This window comes from Hyla sarda, chromosome 5 (assembly GCF_029499605.1).
Source record: "Hyla sarda isolate aHylSar1 chromosome 5, aHylSar1.hap1, whole genome shotgun sequence".
NCBI lineage: Eukaryota > Metazoa > Chordata > Amphibia > Anura > Hylidae > Hyla > Hyla sarda.
In genome coordinates, this window is record NC_079193.1 from 354,470,923 (window position 1) to 354,493,437 (window position 22,515).

Genomic DNA, 22,515 nt, shown 5'->3' on the forward strand with positions numbered 1-22,515 from the left:
GTCTCGGGCATGTGTAGTGATCTGGCCCAGGCTCCTCCACGATGTCATTGGTGGCGCGGTCTTTCTGTACTGCACTTCTTCACTGCTTCATGTTTCTTCATGGAAGTTTGTAGTCCGGAGAGTTTTCGCGGACGTCTGTTTCCCTTACTCTTAAGGTGTGAGTCTTCCAAATAACTCAGAAACCTCCAATTTCCGTCCACCCCGGCATTCTGGGATGCTCTTTTTAGTGGTATTCCGCTTGTTTATTGTCCGTTTGATTTTATGAGCTCGTCTTCCAGGTGACTCCAGTCATCTCCAGTTTCCACATCGGTCTCTCCGGTACCCAGGATGCCCCCTTTTCAGGGCGTTCCACTCCTTTCTTCCTACAGGGGTTCATGTCCTCCCGAGTGAGAGGGCATTCAGGTCATCCGGACTTCACCAGCCCGGCTACTGTCGCCTTCCAGGGACTCATGATGGGCCCCTGGGACACTGATCTCCCTGCTGTGTCCCTTGGAGTTGTTTCCTATCTGCTTCCGGGATGGTTCCGACCCATCTGGCTTCCTGGTCGACCTTTTCTTGTCTCTCTATACGGCCTGGGTGTCTTGGGTCTCTACAGAGGATGGTTCCTTCCTTGGCGTCCTAGTCCATCTCCATGAGGGATCTTCCGAGAGCTCAATTTCTGTGCCTAGTTTGTCTCTGGCCTGGGGGCTCGTTCGCAGGCCTTGTGGACATGTGAGTTCGGTCTCGGGACTGATTTCCTTTCTCTGGTGGTTGTTTTTCCCACCCTAGGGGACTGCTTTGGTACGTCTCATCAGTTAGATGTCCCCCAATGAAGAGCGACCGAGAAAAGGAGATTTTTTTTGTACTCACTGTAAAATCTCCTCGTAGCCTTCATTGGGGGACAAAAAAAAACACCCATTTCTTCACTTTTCATCCGGATGAGGTTTTTTATCCGGGATTTTATATTCGGACTTGTTCTTTGTTGGCTTCTCCTACTGCTTGGTGACAAAACTGATTACCTCACTTCCAGTGGGCGGGTATATCCTGCCAGGGAGGAGCCGACTTTTTTTTCCTAGTGTCAGCGCCTCCTAGTGGCAAGAGCATCATATACCCATCAGTTAGGTGTCCCTCAATGAAGGCTACGAGAAAGAGATTTTACGGCGAGTACAAAAAAAATCTCCATTTTTATATCAACTGGCTCCAGAAAGTTACGGATTTTTAAATTACTTCTGTTAAAAAATCTTAATCCTTCCAATAATTATCAGCTGCTGAAGTTGAGTTGTTCTTTTCTGTTTGGCAACAGTGCTCTCTGCTGAAATCTCTGCTTGTCTCGGGAACTGCAGAGTAGAAGAGGATTGCTATGGGGATTTGCTTCTACTCTGGACAGTTCCCGAGACACGTGTCATCAGAGAGCACTTAGACAGAAAAGAACAACTCAACTTCAGCAGCTCATAAGTACTGAAAGGATTAAGATTTTTTTAATAGCTGTAATTTACAAATCTTTTTTCGTTTTTTCCTCCTCCCCTTCTAAAAATCATAACGCTTTCACTTTTCCGCCTATATGGGGGCTTGTTTGCACCACAAATGTTACTTTGTACTGACATCAACAATTTCACCACAGCGAAACCAGCAAAAAATATTTGTGGGGCAAAATTGGGGGAAAAAACGCCATTTTGTAACTTTTGGGGGTTTCGGTTTCTTCGCACTTTTCGGTAAAATGGCACATTATCTCTATAATTATACCCTACTTTTTGTTAGGCTTGATTTTGTTTTACTTCTGTTTAAAAAATTATAACTTTTTTAAATGTCCTCTTTTGACCACCATAACTCATTTGTTGCGCTGTCATCTGTAGTTTTTGTACCATTTTTGTTTTGATGAGACTTTTTGATCACACTTTATACATTTAAAAAAAATTTTTTTTAGGGTAAACAAAGTGACCAAAAACATGCAATTTTGGACTTTGGTATTTTTTTACGTATACGCCCTTGACAATGCGGTTTAATTAACATATTTTAACCCCTTAACGACGCAGGACGTATATTTACGTCCTGCGCCGGCTCCCGCGATATGAAACGGGATCGCGCCGCGATCCTGCATCATATCGCGTCGGTCCCGGCGCTCATCAACGGCGGGGACCCGCGGCCAATACCACACATCGCCGATCGCGGCGATGTGCGGTATTAACCATTTAGTAGCGGCGGTCAAAGCTGACCGCCGCTTCTAAAGTGAAACTGAAAGTGACCCAGCTGCTCAGTCGGGCTGTTCGGGACCGCCGCGGTGAAATCGCGGCCTCCCGAACAGCTGACCGGACACCGGGAGGGCCCTTACCTGCCTCCTCGGTGTCCGATCGACGAATGACTGCTCCGTGCCTGAGATCCAGGCAGGAGCCGTCAAGCGCCGATAATGCTGATCACAGGCGTGTTAATACACGCCAGTGATCAGCGTAGGAGATCAGTGTGTGCAGTGTTATAGGTCCCTATGGGACCTATAACACTGCAAAAAAAATGTAAAAAAAAAAGTGTTAATAAAGGTCATTTAACCCCTTCCCTAATAAAAGTTTGAATCACCCCCCTTTTCCCATAAAAAAAATAAAACTGTGTTAAAAAAAAAAAAATACGTATGTGGTATTGCCGCGTGCGTAAATGTCCGAACTATAAAAATATATAATTAATTAAACCGCACGGTCAATGGCGTACTCGCAAAAAAATTCCAAAGTCCAAAAAAGCGTATTTTGGTCACTTTTTATACCATTAAAAAAACTAATAAAAAGTGATCAAAAAGTCCGATCAAAACAAAAATCATACCAATAAAAACTTCAGATCACGGCGCAAAAAATGAGTCCTCATACCGCCCTGTACGTGGAAAAATAAAAAAGTTATAGGGGTCAGAAGATGACATTTTTAAACGTATAAATTTTCCTGCATGTAGTTATGATTTTTTCCAGAAGTGCGACAAAATCAAACCTATATAAGTAGGGGATCATTTTAACCGTATGGACCTACAGAATATTGATAAGGTGTAATTTTTACCGAAATATGCACTGCGTAGAAACGGAAGCCCCCAAAAGTTACAAAATGGCGTTTTTTTTCCGATTTTGTCACACAATGATTTTTTTTTTCCGTTTCACCGTGCATTTTTGGGTAAAATGACTAATGTCACTGCAAAGTAGAATTGGCGACGCAAAAAATAAGCCATAATATGGATTTTTAGGTGGAAAATTGAAAGGGTTATGATTTTTAAAAGGTAAGGAGGAAAAAACAAAAGTGCAAAAACGGAAAAACCCTGAGTCCTTAAGGGGTTAATAATTCAGACATTTGCGCATGCAGCGATACAACATATGTTTATTTTTTATTATGTTTACATATTTTTTATATGGAATTTAGGGAAAAGGGGGGGTGTTTAACTTTTAATATGGAAGGGGTTAATGGGTGTTTACTAATCCCTTCCCTCTTTGGTGATTTTTCATTTTTGCACTTTAGTTTTTTCCTCCTCACCTTCTAAAAATCATAACACTTGCAATTTTTCGCCTAAAAATCCATATGAGGGCTTGTTCTTTGCGCCAACAATTTTACTTTATAATACCATTAATAATTTGACTACAAAATCAATGGTGAAACCAGAAAAAATTATTCGTGGGGCAAAATTGAAGAAAAAAAAGCCATTTTGTAATTTTAGCGGCTTCCGTTTCTCCGCAATGCAGTTTTCGGTAAAAATTGCACCTGATATTTATTCTGTAGGTCCATAAGGGCACAAGGATACCCAATTTATATAGGTTTGATTTTATTTTACTACAAAAAAAAAATAAATAAAATAACTACATGCACCAAAATTAATACATTGAAAAACGGCCTCTTCTGACCCCTATTACCGTATATACTCGAGTATAAGCCGACCCGAATATAAGCCGAGGCCCCCTAATTTCACCCCAAAAACCCAGGAAAACCTATTGACTCTAGTATAAGCCTAGGGTGGGAAATACATAATTTCCCACCCCCGTCATCATCCCGCCCTCCTGTCATCATCCCGACTCCCACTGTCATCATCCAGACCCCCCTCCCTGTCATCATCAAGACCCACCTTGTTCTCTACTCACCTCTCCAGTTGCAGCTCTGCCGGTCCTTCCCTAGCAGCCGTCCAACGTCTCTGCAGGGACCGTCCGACTTCCAGTGGGGAGGGTGAGCCGGTTCGGGCCATCCATCTTGACCGAGAGGCCCTCTTCTCCACTGCGGGCTGGCCCCGGACTAGTGACGCTGCATTGACGCCACCGCGTAGGGACTAAAAAGTGACCAAAAATGCGCTATTATCGATTTTGGAATTTTTTTTTACGTGTACGCCATTGACTGACTGGTTTAATTAATAATATATTTTTATAGTTCGGACATTTATGCACACGGTGATACCACATATGTTTATTTTTATTTACACAGTTTTATTTTTTATGGGAAAAGGGGGGTGATTCAAACTTTTATTAGGGAAGGAAGGGAAGTTAAATCACATTATTAACACTTTATTTTCCCGTAGGGGACTATAACCTTGCACACACTGATTTCCTACACTGATCACTGCCATGCAATAGCATGGCACTGATCAGTGTTATTGCCGATAACAACGATTTCACCGCAGCGGTCCCGAACAGCACCACTGAGCTAACCGGCAATGCTTACATTTGTTTTAGATGCGGCAATCAAGTTTGATTGTCACGTCTAAAGGGTTAATGCTGGACATCAGCCCAATCGGTGATGTCCGGCATTAGCCGTGGGTCCTGGTTGCCTATAGCAACTGGAACCCACCGGGTATGATGCACACTCACCTGCTGAGCGCGCGTCATACCTCGGGAGCCGCAGATGTACGTTAATGGACGTCTATTTGCGGCAATGGGTTAAACTTTTATTCCACTTTTTTTTTTTTTTTTACTCCTTTATCCGCCCCTTAGGGGACTTTTAGGAGGAATCATTAGATTCCTCATACAGTTCAATGTATAGTTCCATAGAACCACATTGATCTGTGTGCTCTGCACTCGATTGATAAAGCCTGGTCCAGCCAGGCTATCAATCACAAAGCTTGGACCAGGAAGAAAGAAGAGGTAAGCCCACTGGCGGCTACCTCCACAGTGGCTCTCCCCCCCCCCCCCCCCCGCGATCAAACTGTGGAGGGTCGAGCCACCCTACTGGACCACCAGGGACGGTTTAAAGGTCCCTTTTAGATGCCACTGTCAGCAGCGATCTAAAGGGTTAATAGCAGGCCTCAGCAAACGCCGCATGTCAAACTATTTACGGCGGCCCCCAGCTACAGTCGTTGAGTTGAGGGTCGCCCGGTATGCCGTGGGCTTGAGCCCAAATAATCCCAAATGTGGAGGAAAGTCCAACTAGTATTCACAACCCTTTGGTGTCCAATGTGCGATAGACCGTCAGTGTCAGGTCTTTTTGCCTTTTTTGATGGAGCGCTTATGCATCTGTTGAAAGATTTTGGTACACAAAAAGTTGTAGGAATCTTTCATTTCAGAAGAGATGTGTTTTATCCATTATCATGTTACTTTTGTTTTTTTTTGTAGGTGACCCACTTCTGTTTACCTCAACTGCTCCCACTCCTGAAGCACACAACTTCTTACCTCCATGAGGTCTTTGAGTTTTACGAGGAGATTCTTACGTGCCGATACCCTTATTCCTGCTTCAAGACTGTGTTTGTAGATGAAGCCTATACAGAGGTCAACACTTATGCATCAATGAGTATTTTCAGGTTTGTGTGCAAGTACCATATATGTAGTTTATGTACCTCACGCTTCACACAACACATCGCCTGAGGCTGGTATGAGCAGAGGGTAGAGGTGGGGAGGAGGATACCCACTGCCACCACCCCTTCCCCCACCTTTTAACTTAGATGACTAAATCAGAAATAATTTAAAAAGTTTCAGCATATTTATTCTACACATTTATTTTTGTTTCCCCAGCACAAATTTACTGCATAGCGCAATGATTATCGACCAGACACCTCTTTCCAGAAGATGTCTAGCTGAATCTCTAGCCCAGCAGTTCTTTGGTTGCTTCATTTCGAGAATGTCATGGTGAGTTTGATTCTGTAGCTGCTTCTGGGTTCACTGCAACAGCTATAATTTTTCTTAAATGGCCACTGTCATGATTAAAAACTTTTGACATATAGTAGCGGCGTGTCAAAAGTTTTGATTGGCGGGTACCTGAATGTCCAGACCTACGGCAATCAGGAGAACGAGCCTGGAGAATTTCGTGCTTAGCGTGTCTTCTCCTGGCCCGGTGTCATGTGATCAAGATAAACTCGTCATGTAAGCCGATGAGGGTGTCTCGTTCACCTACACAGGTAAGGGGGGTGGGTGCAGGGAGGACGCGAACGGCAGTGCAGTCTTTTCCTGGTACATCCTCCTGATCGGCGGAGGTCTGAACACTCAGACACCCGCTGATCAAAAATTTTTAAATGTTGAAGATTATTCCTAATGACAGGTACACTTTAAATTAGTTATCCAGTCGGAATAACATGGATACACCCCTTGCACACTAAAATAGCCTCTGTCAGTTGCCTGTTCTGATTTTTAGATCTTTCCCTGTTGTAAATGGGACACTCCATATTTGGAAGATCCTTAAAGGGGTACTTTGCTGCTCATCGTTTGGAACAAACTGTTCCGAATGCTGGAGTCGGCGCCGGGAGCTCGTGATGTCATAGCACCGCCCCCTCACTATGTTACGCCCCGCCCCTTGAGGGGGCGGGGCTTGACATCATGAGGGGGCGGTGATAGGACGTCACAAGCTCCCGGCGCCGGCTCTAGCGTTCAGAACAGTTTGTTCCAAACGCTGAGCAGCAAAGTACCCCTTTAAACCGTTAGTTTTTTTAGTTAGTTAGTGTAGAAACTCAATGTTGACCAGACACGTCAGAAGTTTAGATTGTGCCGGCTCTCAGTCCTGAGACCCACTGCAATCGTGAGTGAGGCTGGGTTCACATCACGTTTTCTCCCATACGGGAGCGCATACAGCAGGGGGAGCTAAAACCTCGCGCTCCCGTATGTAATTCATTTCAATGAGCCGGCTGGAGTGAAACGTTCGGTCGGCTCATTTTTGCGCCGTATGCGCTTTTACAACTGGACCTAAAACCGTGGTTGACCACAGTTTTAGGTCCGGGGAAAAAGCGCATACTGCGCAAAAATGAGCCCACCGAACGTTTCACTCCAGCCGGCTCATTGAAATGAATTACATACGGGAGCGCATAGAAAGGCATACGGGAGCGCGAGGTTTTAGCTCCCCCTGCTTTATGCGCTCCCGTATGGGAGAAAACATGATGTGAACCAGCCCTACTAGTAGGGAGAAATGCTCCGCGGCCGGCTGCCCGATCTGCCAGTTTTAATCAATAGGCTACTGCAGTGAAAGAGTCGCATTTGATTGACAGCCGGGGAGTAAAGTGCATGCTGCTGTGTGCTTCTCCCAGCTATTACTCACTATGGCAGCGGGTCTCAGGACTAAGACCCATTGCGATCTAAACTTTTGACATGTCTGGACGACATATCAAAAGTTTTTACGAATGACAGTAACGCTTTAACGAATAGGAGAACATCAGCTGCAAACTTTCCTGTTTAAAAAGCCATGCCAAATGCTGTAATGTAGGTTTATGCTAATCACTGTGTATGAAATGGAAATCGTTGTGTTCTCAGGTCTGATGAGTGGGTCCTGAAAGGCATCTCGGGTTATATTTATGGGCTCTGGATGAAGAAAACGTTTGGCGTGAATCAGTATCGGCACTGGATAAAGGATGTGAGAAGATTTCTGTTTTATACCATTTCATGTTTCACTCAGTTTAAAAATAAAGTATACAAAACTAACTCATCCCCAAAGGCCTGGGATGGGATTGATCCAGGAAATCTGCTGCAGAAGCTAACATTCTATAAATGGGTGAATTAATGAATGTGATCACAAGGGGGCACTGTGCTCTCTATTCTGTATTCTTTATGACTCCTAACATAGTATGAGTTTACTTTATTGCTTCTTCGCACATGTCGGTGACTATTCATTTATTATTTTAACCATTTTTTTATTTTCTGTTTTTCACTTTATTTACCTGAGTTTAATCTGAGTAAAATTTTGCAGGAACTGGATAAGATTGTGGCCTATGAATTGAAAACTGGCGGTGTGTTACTTCACCCTATTTTTACTGCTGGAAAAGAGAAGGACAAGTATGTATATTCTCACCCCCCTCATACTGTCATATATGTAAAGTGTAACAAAATAAACTAACATAAAGATTACTTCCTAATATCTTTATATATTATTTATATAAAGATAAGTTATGGCTGTGGGATAGATATGGGTTTATGTAAAGAAAGCTTAAAGAAAACCACTGAATCATTTATTGCCTGAAAAAGCTCAGGTTTCTTTTGTTTTGTGATACTTTGTAAGAAATCATAGTTACAAAGACATCTGGGGATAGAGAAACTAGTTCTCTGCACGGTCCCAGACAGCTGCTCCCTACCGCTCTGGACTTGGATCTCCTATACAAAAATAGGGTGAGACGTGTCAGTCTAGCTACACCAGGACTGGAGCAGCCCTCCGGAATCCCCCAGATGACTTGTTACCCTCTTCCCAGCTGCTTTTACAACTGATTTATGTGAAACCCTGCAATGTTTCAAAGTAAATCATAGATCATTTGTAACAAAGAAACCTGTCTTTTTCATGCTGCCTGTGATTTGGGCAGCATGAAACAACTAGAGAGTACCCATTAAATCTGTGTGAGTGTATGTGTGTGTATATATATATATATAATATAACTCGATGGCCGTGATTTACTATTGTATACCCGGCATAATTTGTCGGCTTTTGCCAGGAATTCTGTCTGCTCCAGAATTGAAAAAAAAAAAAAAAAAAAAAAAAACAACCAACTCTCCATTTTACTGGAAAAAATGAAAACCCGAAAAAGGGGCATGGCCGTCAGGGGAAAGGGGCATGGCCGCGCGGTGGGGGGGGGGGGTGAGGTGGTGGTGATAGGATTCAGGAGGACCCCAGGACAGGCAGGGGGAGAGAAGCTGGCGGCGGCGGTCTCTGGCACCGCAAAAGCCGCTACAGTTCATTGATTTAAAGCTAGGGGCGGGTTCCGATAAATAGCCTATAACTTATACCGGAATATCGGTATAAGTTATCTGCTATCGGGCCTAACCTCCACAGAGTATCACTATCGACCCTAAAAAAAAAATCGATATCGGTCGATCCCTAGTTATATACACCATGGATGCACCCCGTGTGACTGCCCTAAAACATTTGTTTCCCAACATATCTGACTTGTTCATAAACAGGGGCGTAGCTTCATAAATGAAAACTTTTTTTTCGGGCAATAAGCAAGTAGATCTTGCAGCCAAAATTTCCAAGATTGAAAACCAAAATTCACTATAGTGAATAAATGAGTTTGCAAACAAGCAGGTTCCTTATTGCTGATCAGGGTACTTGGATACATTTTTCTTATCAGTCAATTGTAAAAAAGTTTAAATCATTTAGTTTTCATAATACACTTTTCAATTTTTATTTACCCTCATTGTGTTTTAATTTCTTAAAGGGGTACGCCCGCGCTCCAGCTTTCTGAACATCCTATTCAGAAGCTTGGAGAAGGCGGCCCACGCCCCTCGTGACGTCACGCCATGCCCCCTCAATTCATGTCTATGAATGGAGGACATCCCGATCACCGGCTCAAAGCTTCTGAACAGGATGTTTAGAAAGCTGGGGCAAGGGAGTTCCCCTTTAACATTTCCAATGCTTTTATTAAATAAGAATATTCTTACCTCTCCTGGCCTATTTCTGCTGACCCCAGTGCACACAACTCATTGAGGGTTCATTCCACTTTGTGTCTTTTCACCACACAACCAAATACATGACAGTCCTGCACATGGTTTTACCATGAATACTAGTGATGTTGAGGTGTAGTATTTGTCTATGCGTCATGTACAGGAAAACCACTGTAAAACCATTTGCTTATTTGGAACTGTTCTTATCTGTGTGATGAAAGCCGTTATGATTGGCTGAAGAGGATCTCTGATACATTTGAACTGTGAACCATAACACATTTTTAGGACCGATATTCACCCTCTACTTGTAAAGTAGATCTGTGATCTCTAAAGCGGGGAACAAAGTGTCCACTTTAGAACTAAGCAGCAGTACATTGTGTTCATGGGGTAAACCCCTTTTAGTATCTTATACATGGTCATTTCATTGCTCTAGACCAGTGGACTCTAAACTGTGGCCCTCCAGATGTTGTTAAACTACAACTCTCAGCATGCCCGGACAACCTTTTTTTCTTTGTTTCCTTCGCATAGCTCAGTCTATTGCATGTCTTTGAGGAGAAGGGGGCATTTCCTTTAGCAAGAGTGACGCTGGCCCAAAACTCACGTTTTGGGCCAGCGTCACTCTTGCTAAAGGAAATGCCCCCTTCTCCTCAAAGACATGCAATAGACTGAGCTATGCGAAGGAAACAAAGAAAAAAATTGATGTCCGGGCATGCTGAGAGTTGTAGTTTCACAACATCTGGAGGGCTACAGTTTAGAGTCCACTGGTCTAGAGCAATGAAATGACCATGTATAAGATACTAAAAGGGGTTTACCCCATGAACACAATGTACTGCTGCTTAGTTCTAAAGTGGACACTTTGTTCCCCCGCTTTAGAGATCACAGATCTACTTTACAAGTAGAGGGTGAATATCGGTCCTAAAAATGTGTTATGGTTCACAGTTCAGCCTGGAGCCCTGCATGTCCTGCTTATCTCGCCTGCACATCCGATACTTTTAGGGTTCAGTAAGCATTTACACCCCACTGGTTTCTGACAGATTTTTTGAACAGTCGTCCGTAAAAATGAAAAATTCAATTTTTCATTTGCACAGCCCACTGTTCCAAAGATCTGTCAAGTGCCAGTGGGGTGTAAATGCTCACTGAACCCCTTATTAAATTCTGTGAGGGGTGTAGTTTCCAAAATGGGGTCACATGTGGGGGGAGGGTCCACTGTTCTGGCACCACGGGGGCTTTGTAAACGCACATGGCCCCCAACTTCCATTCCAACCAAATTCTCTCTCCAAAAGCCCAATGGCGCTCCTTCTCTTCTGAGCATTGTAGTTCGCCCGCAGAACACTTTACATCCACATATGGGGTATTTCCGTACTCAGAAGAAATGTCGTCACGCCCCCTGTCATCACGCCCCCTCCCATAGACTTGCATTGAGAGGGTGTGGTTGTGACGTCACGAGCATCTCCAGTCATCCGGCATGGAGCGAAGGTTGCTCCGTGCACCGGATGTCTTGGTGCCGCAGTATTATTTAATACTGTTCTATATTGACTGCCTTACCGGGAACACTGACCACCCTGCCCTGTTCTCATGCATGAATGAGGTATTTGGGGTATTGCCTTACATGACACATTACCATAACTAAATGTACACTTTTAATGAAAGTTTTGTTCAGATGCTGACCGGGAGGGCAGGGGGGGGGGGGGTGTCACATATTTACAGTGGAATTTCCAGTCGGTATACATTAATCTTTACTTAGAGCATATAAAGAATCTAGTTTGTTCATAGCTGCCTGTTTACAAGTCCTGTGCTGGAAACCTCCCAAACTATCAGGACAAAGTGAACAGACTCTCACCAGTTTTCGCTCGGAGCTAAGAAGGTCAACGAAAAATATTCAATTAATCCCTTTACTAAGAGCCATTTAATTACAGACATTGGCACGGACAATTTTTTATATATTTTATGTTAAAGGCGTAAAAGGAACAGAAGTTAGTGGAACAAGGTGCTTCTTGTTGGTAAAAGGGTCTCTTTAAATTATTGTGACTAGACTTGACGTCATTCAAGGAACTCACAGAAAATTTTACCGGAAAAATTATCTATATGTAACTTATTTGAGGGGAAGAAAATGTCCCAAAAGTCACAATATAAAGCTAACGCTTAGGTTATGTGCAGCAGCATACTTTTATTGTGTGATAAAAACGTGTGCAGTGTTCACCTTTTTTATTTATTTATTTAAATATGCATCAAAGTTCACATTGTGAATTACGCCATATATATATATTTTTTTTTAGCTCAAATTTTAAAGTGACATGATGGTTATTTTGAGCATATACCTTGCAATTGTGTCAAACATTCAGGGCGCCTTATATTCCCACAGAATCAGGCTAATCTGCGTCCTTGACCGTGATTAAAGGGGTACTCTGTTGCTCAGCATTTGGAACTAACTGTTCCGAACGCTGGAGCCGGCGCTGGGAGCTCGTGATGTCATAGCCCCGCACCCTCATGATTTCATGCCCTGCCCCCTCCCATAGACTTGCATTGATGGGGCGGGGCTATGATGTCACAAGCTCCCGGCTCCAGCGTTTGGAACAGTTTGTTCCAAACGCAACGCTGAGCAGCGGAGTACCCCTTTAAAAACCGGTCATAGGTGTCCATATACATAATGGCAGATATCCAAGGCTACCCTTAGAATTTACACAAAAAGTACACTGTGCCTACTAGGGCTGCAACTAACTATTATTTTCATAATCGATTAGTTGGCCAAATATTGTTTTGATAAGTCGACTAATTGGATAAAAATAACTTTAGTGGAGGAGGAGATAATTTGTGAGTTAGATTAGGGAGGGAGTTAAAGGGGTACTCAGGCGCTAAGACCTCTTATCCCCTATCCAAAGGATAGGGGATAATTAAGATGCCTGATCGCGGGGGTCCCGCCGCTGGGGACCCCCCTGATCTTCCTCGCCGCACCCCTGATTACTGGCGATCACGGGGACGGAGCATGGTGACGTCACGGCTCCGCCCCCGTTTGAAGTCACGCTCCGCCCCCATCTATGCAAGCCTATGGAAGGGGGCGTGACAGCTGGGGGCTGATTCTAACTGGGTGCGTGTGTGGAAGATCACCGGGGTCCCCAGCGGCGGGACCCCCGCAATCAGGCATCTTATCCCCTATCCTTTGGATAAGGGGATAAGATGTCTTGGTGCCGGAGTACCCCTTTAATGAGGTGAGGGGATTGGACTGAAGGTCTTCTGTGTGTTTTAGGTGAGGGATGCATTGTGTGTGAAGAGTTTGTGGGGTCGGCTTGATGCTGAGCTTTGCGGAGGCTGAGAGGAGGAGCTTTTTATTATGTTTAAAGGGTCACTCTCATTAAAACTGATTTTTGCTATTGCACACCTTATGGTAAATAAAAAATATTTCTAATATACTTTGTTTAAAAAAAAAAATTAGTTTTCTATGTTTTATTTGTGCTTAAAAAAGCTCAAGAGCACATTTTCCTCCCATCTCATACAGACTTTGGACCGAAGTCCAAACACAGGAAGTGCAGCCTGGAGTGCTGTGGGGGGTGTGTCCAGCCTCATCCAATCATAGCTCCTCTCACACTTAACTGCCATATGCTGTTGGAAGAGAAGCAGTCAGCTACACCTGTTCCAAGCAGCCGGCAGTCTCCACCATAGGCATGCAGAAAAAGAAAGCAGGAGCCAGCGCTGGGTCTTCAGATTTATTGGAGGTATAAGGGAGGACAGACATGAATACACATACCGGTACACTGGACAGGTGTATCGGTATGTGTATTCATGTCTGTCCTCCCTTATACCTCCAATAAATCTGAAGACCCAGCGCTGGCTCCTGCTTTCTTCTTCTGCATGCCATATGCTGTTGGTTGGACACCCCCCCCCCCTCAGCACTCCAGGCTGCACTTCCTGTGTTTGGACTTCGGTCCAAAGTCTGTGTATGACACGGGGGGGAAAATGTGCTCTTGAGCTTTTTTAAGCACAAATAAAACATAGAAAACTTAATTTTTTTTAAACAAAGTATATTTGCAATAGCAAAAATTTGTTTTAATGAGAGTGACCATTTGAATACTTATAATAATACTTTTAAATCATTTTTATCTATTTTTTTCCTTGTAAGGGGCAGCACAATCCCTGCAGCACGTTTTGCATTGGTTCATAAAACGTAATGAGAAAAGTGTACAGAAATATTAAACAAATCATTGAGACTGGAGTTACCACTGCAAAATCGTTTTTGTATGGACAGCTCAAGTCTGACTGTGCAGCAGCTGCTCTTAAAGTGTACCCGTCATATCACAGAAACAAATAATGCTCAGAAATGTTATTCACTAGGCCATGCAGATGCGTTACATGTCTCTGTGTCTAGCTTCTGTATTTGGCTCACAAATCCCTCTGTTCTGCTGCTCACTCATTCTGACTTCCACTGCTCAGGAAGGTGTGTGTCCTAGGCAAGCACTGAGCCTGCCCTCACTCACCATACATTTACTTCCTCCCTGAGTCTGCTATGCTGGGTCTCCTGCAGTCTGCTCTGTAACCCCCTCCACTTTGTTTTCATGCTTCAGTCTGATAGGACAGGAGTGAGCAAAGAGGACTGCTAGTCCTGCCCTCACTTCCTGGACTTTGTCCCTGCCTGTGCTTCAGCTGGGACAAAGATGATGCTGCAGATAGACAGGATTATGTTCTGAATGGTATGGGGACCCCTTGTGGTCTTTTTTTTATAAGCCATCATTTCAATAAAAAGGAATTATTATTATAATTTTTTTTTAAAGAAGTATATTAGAAAGGTTAAAGGTTTTGCCAAGATGCACAGCATATAAAAGTTTTTGATTTAGATAGTTCCCATTTAAAGGGCAATGGTCCTTGTGCCATAACTGCGCATATGGGATAATAGAGTAGGTAATGTTTTCTGTCTCACATGTTTTTCTGTAGTTTGTTTTCTTATGGATTGTTCTGTAATGTGTGGTATTACTGCTAATATCCTGCTTTCTTCTGTTACGTTTTTAGTCCCGCAACCCACCTTCATTTCTCAATAAAACACCCTCATACATTGTCCTGGGAATATTACAACATGTTCCAGTGTAAAGCTCATCTGGTCATGAGGCTGATCGAGAATCGCATTAGTATGGAGTTCATGCTTCAGGTAAGCGACCCCAGATAAAAAAAATATATATATAATATACACAAAAAAATTATCTAACAAATTCATAGTTTCAAATTCACCTTTTTTATGTGGTTATGATCAATTTACAGTGAGCAAAGCAGCCCTGCTCATGTGCGTGGGGCAATTGTCAACACCTCTAAACCATAAATATAAATAAATTAATAATAATAATAATCATCATAAAAAAAATAAAAAAAAATTACCTCCCACACTCCCCTAGTGCCTGCAGTATCGCTCCGGACCCTGGTGCGATCCTCTTCCTGATGCTGGGGCTCAATATATCCTATTGCCGCTCAGCCAATTACTGGCTAAGACAGGACACCGCTGTGGCAAGTAATTCGCTGAGCTGTAACCACATGCACCAGGGAGAGGATCTCATAGGGGAAGCGCGGGAGGTAAGTAATTTTTATTTATTTTATTATTTATTTTTTGAAATAGGAAACAGAACTGGCATCTTAGAAAATAAAATAAAAAAAAGTTAGTGCTTGTTATGCTATTGGCAGATTCCCTCTTAAAGTTTGTACAGTATACAGTGGTCCCTCAACATACGATTGTAATCCATTCCAAATAAACCATCGTTTGTTGAAACCATCGTATGTTGAGGGATTCGTGCAATGTAAAGTATAGAAAGTTGTACTCTCCTGTCCCCGCCGCTCCGGACCCGTCACCACTGCCCTGGATGTCGCCCTCCATTGCTGTCGCCGCGTCCCCGTGGTGTCCCCGATACTCCGGACGTCTCTGCTTCCCCGGGATCCTCGCTTTCCGTCATCACGTCACTAGGCACACCGCTCCTATTGGATGACGGGACGGCGTGCGCAGTGACGTGATGGCGACGAAGGAGAGCGCCGGCGATGGAGGGGATCGTGAAGAGGACGGTCCGGAGCCCCGAGGACAGGTAGGAGACCATCACCTGAGCACACGGGGCACCGTAAACGGCTATCCGGTGGCAGTTGAAGCAGTCAGCGCTGCCGGATAGCCGTTTATGCGATGGCCTCGACATACAAAAGCATTGTATGTTGATGCTGCCTTCAACATGCGATGGCCTCTGACAGGCCATCGCATATTGAAATTATCGTATGTCGGGGCCATCGTAGGTCGGGGGGGCGGGGGGGTCACTGTATACACAAATATAACACCTAGCAATTAAAATGGTTACAAATGGCAACTTTCAACTATTCACAATTTTTTTTTTCCCTTTATGACTATACACAAACCTTATTTATTACATTTTACCATCAACACAAAGTACAACCTGTGAGGGGAAAAAATAAAAAATTATGTAAGAATGGCTAGGATGCACAAAACGGTTAGTTGCGGAAATTTTTGCACATACAAAATTTGTCTGGGTCATAAAATAGGCGCCTCAGTTCCATCAATTTTTGCGTAGATCAATAGTACAAGCAAATATAAATCTCTTTATAATATGTCTTATTATACAAACATGCTTCTTTCTCCTGTTAACAAACTTCTTTACTAGATTTATTATTCCTATATTATGCACGGTGCTGATTTATGCCTCTTTCAGGTTCTATCGACATGTTTGGTCTCATGGAGGCGTTTTACCCGTCTTTTCGCTCTGTAATTTCTCATGGCTAAGCCCAGTCTTTAATTCTCAACCTCTCCTGCTCAGGTTTACGTGGTTAACAGCAGAATATGTCACTGGCTGCCAAACCATACACGTTTCTTTTTGTGAAGCGTTTGATCGACCCACAAGTAGATGAAGTGTTGTAGTAGACGGGGCTGGTATTAGAGCAGACACCAATAACAGAATGATGTAGCTACTGCTGGGTGCAGACAAGAGAGGCGCATCCAAAATAAATGGAACATCATATTGACACTGGCCCAACATGCACGTATAGGATAGCGGAGAGCTCCCGGGGCTGATGATAGCACATTGGAAGAGAAATATATAGGAATATAGCCCAGACATGTGCTAAGTGTTAGTCTTACCTCACACGTTTGTGTCTCGGATCAAGGGCACAGTCAGCAAAAACACATTGGCGGAAGATTTATCAAAACCTGTGCAGCGGAAAAGTTGTCCTGTGGCCCAGAGTAACCAATCAGATTGCCTAACTTTTACAAAGGCCTCTGAAAAATGAAAGAAGCGATCTGATTGGCAGCTATGGGCAACTGGACAACTTTTCCTCTGCACAGGTGTTGATAAATCTTTCCCGATGGTCTTGAATTCCCATTTATGAGGGAACATAAGCTGTCAATGAGATGCAGTTTAAAGGGGTTAAATGTTCCCATGAGCCATTATATATAGAACAGTCTTTTCCAACCAGGGTGTCTCCAGCTGTTGAAACACTCAACCACTCTCAGCATGCCCAGATAGCCTTTGGCCGGTTTAGTGCCAAGTTACGCTTAGACCTAGTGTGCCGAAAGTGTTAAAGGTACAGCGTTGAGGGTAGAAAAAAAAAAGGGGGAAGAGACAAACTGTGCAACCTGTGCCGATATTCCGATATACAGTGGGGATCAAAAGTTTGGGCACCCAAGGTACAAATTTGTATTAATGTGCATAAAGAAGCCAAGGAAAGATGGAAAAATCTCCAAAAGGCATCAAATTACAGATTAGACATTCTTATAATATGTCAACAAAAGTTAGATTTTATTTCCATCATTTACACTTTCAAAATAACAGAAAACAAAAAAATGACGTCTGCAAAAGTTTGGGCAACCTGCAGAATTTATAGCATGCACTGCCCCCTTTGAAAAGCTGAGACCTGCCAGTGTCATGGATTGTTCTCAATCATCATCTGGGAAGACCAGGTGATGTCAATCTCAAAGGTTTTAAATGCCCAGACTCATCTGACCTTGTCCCAACAATCAGCACCATGGGTTCTTCTAAGCAGTTGTCTAGAAATCTGGAACTGAAAATAGTTGACGCTCACAAAGCTGGAGAAGGCTATAAGAGGATAGCAAAACATTTTCAGATGTCAATATCCTCTGTTCGGAATGTAATTAAGAAATGGCAGTCATCCGGAACAGTGGAAGTTAAAGCAAGATCTGGAAGACCAAGAAAATATCAGACAGAACAGCTCGCAGGTTTGTGAGAAAAATAATTCAAAACCCAGGTTTGACTGCACAATCCCTCCAAAAAGATCTGGCAGACACTGGCGTTGTGGTACACTATTCCACTATAAAGAGATACTTGTACAAATATGGTCTTCATAGAAGAGTCATCAGAAGAAAACCTCTTCTACGTCCTTACCACAAAAATCAGCGTTTGAACTTTGCAAATGAACATATAGACAAGCCTGATGCATTTTGGAAACAAGTTCTGTGGACCGATGAGGTTAAAATTGAACTTTTTGACCAGAATGAGCAAAGGTACATTTGGAGAAGAAGGGGAACAGAATTTAATGAAAAAAACCTCTGTCCAACTGTTAAGCATGGGGGTGGATCAATCATGCTTTTGGGTTGTATTGCTGCCAGTCGCACAGGGAACATCTCACGAGTAGAAGGAAAAATGGATTCCAGCAAATTTTGCATGCTAGCTTGATGCCATCTGTGAAAAAGCTGAAGTTAAAGAGAGGATGGCTTCTATGGATAATGATCCTAAACACACCTCGAAATCCATGGGGGATTACATCAAGAGGCGTAAACTGAAGGTTTTGCCATGGCCATCACAATCTCCTGACCTCAACATAATTGAAAATCTATAGATAGACCTTAAAAGAGCAGTGTGTGACAGACAGCCCAGAAATCTCAAAGAACTGGAAGACTTTTGTAAGGAAGAATGGGCAAAGATACCTCAAACAAGAATTGAAAGACTCTTGGCTGGCTACAAAAAGTGTTTACAAGCTGTGATACTTGCCAAAGGGGGCAGTACAAGATATTAACTCTGCAGGGTGCCCAAACTTTTGCAGACGCCATTTTTTTGTTATCATTTATTTTGAAAGAGTAAATGATGGAAATAAAATCTAACTTTTGTTGACATATTATAAGAATGTCTAATCTGTAATTTGATGCCTTTTGGAGATTTTCCATCTTTCCTTGGCTTCTTTATGCACATTAATGCAAATTTTTACCTAGGGTGCCCAAACTTTTGATCCCCCACTGTATAGTTGTCAAGTATGTGAGTAGCAATGTTGTGCTCACCTGATAGTGTTATGCTGAGATGTATAATATGTAGGGTGTACAACACAGAAACTCCACTGTAGGCTCAATCAGCATCATAAAAATATAAATAACAATACATGCTTCACAGTCTCTCTCGCCACATCGCTTTGGCCCATAAGGATGAACAAAACGAGAACATAATTTCTATCATACTAATTGATTACATCCCCCCATATGTACACAATAGACTTGAAACCCTAGCTAAAAAAGAAATGTTCTGGATGTATAGTCCTCACTCTTTGAAACCATATGGTTTAAATGAAGGGACGGAACTTATGCACTAAATCCATATAAAATAGAAAGGGTTTTGTATGCTCTTTCTCCCCCCTCTCTCTATGGCATAATATTGAAATATAAAAATGTGGCTTATACACCTAGCCACATTACATTTGGACATTCAGACATACCTGCTTCAACTTACCTGTGGCACGTAGCTCTCCTTTTCTAGACTACTTTGTTAAAGAGGTTCTCCACCATAAGGTGATTTTAGTACATACCTGGCAGACAGTAATGGACATGCTTAGGAAGGATCTGCTCTTGTTTTGGCTAAATGGCTATGTTGTGAGATTACCATAACACTGTGGCTAGCTTTTTGTGAACTGGTATTTCCTGTTTGACTCATGTTTTTTTGACTACAAATCCCACAATGCCATTTTCCTCCCTCCCACACATCAGCCACCCCACCCATTGAAACAAAAGACCTGTGGTTTTCAATCAGGGTGCCTACAGCTGTTGCATTAGTTGCAGATTGATCTCTCTCCCACCAAGCGATCCCTCCACCCATTGAAGCAGACAGGCTCCCTGTCATCAGCTGACTAGTGAGTCAGGTCTCGGCTGCATTGCAACCTGGGAAAAATTTGAGACAACAGTCATTTTGTATGCAGCTAAAAATAAATATAGTGGTCCCTCAAGTTACAATATTAATTGGTTCCAGGATGACCATTGTATGTTGTAACTCTATGGAAACCTGGTAATTGGTTCTGAAGCCCCAAAATGTCATCCAAAAATAGGAAAAAGTGAGGATTAAAGAAAAATAAGTAGATAACTAATACAGGTAAAGCAAATCCTTACATATAAAAGTAAGGGTGGTTTCACACCACGTTTTGTACTTACGGTTCCCGTATATGGCTGGGAGGAGGGGGCGGGGCTTAATTGCAGCGCCCGCACTCAGCCGTATAGGGGAACCGTATTTAATGCATGTCTATGAGCCAACCGGAGTGAACCGCAGCCTCCGGTCGGCTGCGTTTTTGGCCGTATGCAATTTCCCGACCGCAGGCAAAAACGTGGTCGACCGCGTTTTTGCCTACGGTCGGGAAACCACATACGGCCGAAAACGCAGCCGACCGGAGGCTGCGGTTCACTCCGGTCGGCTCATAGACGTGCATTAAGTACGGTTCCCCTATACGGCTCAGTGCGGGCGCCGCGATTAAGCCTCCCCCACTCCCAGCCGTATACGGGAACCGTAAGTACAAAACATGGTGTGAAACCACCCTAAGAAAGATCTGTTGGAAGCTGTAAATCACTGTCTATGTCAGTGTTTCCCTAACCAGGGTGCCTCCAGCTATTGCAAAACTGCAACTCTCAGCATGCCCGGACAGCCGTTGGCTGGAGCGGCGGGGACAGGTGAGTATCCATTTGGAACGGATTGCCATTGTATGTTGAGGGACCACTGTAAATATATTCAGTGTGATCTCCTCAAATCCATCCGCACAAGTGACCATTTATGCCAATCTGAGGAAGGGTTAAACCCGAAACGCGTCATTGGTCAATAAAGAATATTTTTCCAGACAATTTTGTCTATGTGAATCCATTGGGAAAAGCAGCACCTAGAGAGGGACACTTTTGGTCTTTTCCTGCAAACCTAGATAATGGTCACTTGTTCGGATGGATTTGAGGAGATCACACTGAAAATATATATATATATATATATATATATATATATATATATATATATATATATATATAAACATGCTGTGTATATTCTGCTAGAACTAGTGACGGAGTGACTCCCCACGTGTGCCGCAGCCCTCCTGACCTTACAATGTCCGCCTGGCTTGTATCCATTACGGGTCACTACTCCACGTCACACGTGATAACGTTTTCCTTTCTCTTGCTGCCCATTTCTGTCTGATGTTCATCACTGGTAAAACTTCTTGTAATTTTTGTTTTCTTTTTTTCTCTTTTTCGCTCTAGGTTTTCAACAAGCTTTTAAGCCTGGCCAGCACTGCCTCATCTCAGAAGTTCCAGTCCCATATGTGGAGTCAGATGTTGGTTTCCACATCTGGGTTTTTGAAATCCATCTCCAACGTGTCTGGAAAAGACATCCAGCCGCTCATAAAGCAATGGGTGTATCCTTTATTACCATATTTCATTATAGAACAGCTCTTATCTGACGTGGGAAGGTGTTATAGTCCTCAGGGATATGGCCCGAACTGAGCGAGTATGAGCTAAATCGTAATCACGATTAATTTACATTTAAACTCCATTTTCATCAATAAGCAATTATTTTAGACTTGCAACAAACATTATTTCCATTCGTTGCCACCATTTACACGCCTTGTCATTTATTTTGGTTTTGGTTATTTAATTAACTTTTCAGCCCTATTGTAGCCCCCATACTCAGTATTATGCCCTCTTAGTACTTCCCACACAGTGTTATACCCCTTATAGTCCGTCTGGATGCCTAATACCCCCTTATTGTCCACCTAAAGCCCCCCTTATGTCCTTCTCCCTGTATAATGCCTCTATGGTGCCCACACATGCTGTTGTATGCCCCCTATGGTGCCCATACATGCATTAGTATGCCCCCATGGTGCCTAATCATGCCATTGTATGCCCCCTATGGTGCCTAATCATGCCGTTGTATGCCCCCTATGGTGCCTAATCATGCCGTTGTATGCCCCCTATGGTTCCCACACATGCATTAGTATTCCCCCTATGGTGCCTAATCATGCAGTTGTATGCCCCCTATGATGCCCACACATGCAGTAGTATGCCCCTATGGAACCCACATGTGTAGTTGTATACTCCTATGGTGCCCAAACATGCAATTATATGCCCCTATGATGCCCACACATGCAGTAGTATGCCCCTATGGCACCAACACATGTACTTGTATACCCCTATGGTGCCCAAACGTGCAGTTGTATACCCCTATAATGCCCACACATGCAGTTGTATACCCCTATAATGCCCACACATGCAGTTGTATACCCCTATTATGCCCACACGTGTAGTTGTATACCCCTATGGTGCCCAAACGTGCAGTTATATGCCCCTATGATGCCCACACATACTGTTATATTGCCCCCTCTGTGCTCCACACAGCATAATAGCGTTTCCCAACCAGGGTGCCTCCAGGTGTTACAGAACTATAACTCCCAGCATGCCCGGATAGCCATAGGCTGTCTGGGCATGCTGGGAGCTGAAGTTTTGCAACAGCTGGAGGCAACCCTGGTTGGGAAACAAGGCAGT

The 22,515-nt window shown here is 43.3% G+C and overlaps 1 protein-coding gene across 1 annotated transcript in view; it reads left to right on the forward strand.

Annotated features, from left to right (window-relative positions):
- TAF2 (TATA-box binding protein associated factor 2) overlaps nt 1-22,515 on the forward strand; it is a gene marked incomplete in the record, with an annotated part of 136,773 nt that overhangs the window by 24,655 nt on the left and 89,603 nt on the right. The window contains 6 exon segments of the mRNA XM_056522670.1: nt 5,532-5,716; nt 5,928-6,041; nt 7,650-7,749; nt 8,083-8,168; nt 14,763-14,898; nt 21,235-21,389. Coding sequence (XP_056378645.1) covers nt 5,532-5,716; nt 5,928-6,041; nt 7,650-7,749; nt 8,083-8,168; nt 14,763-14,898; nt 21,235-21,389 — 776 coding nt within the window.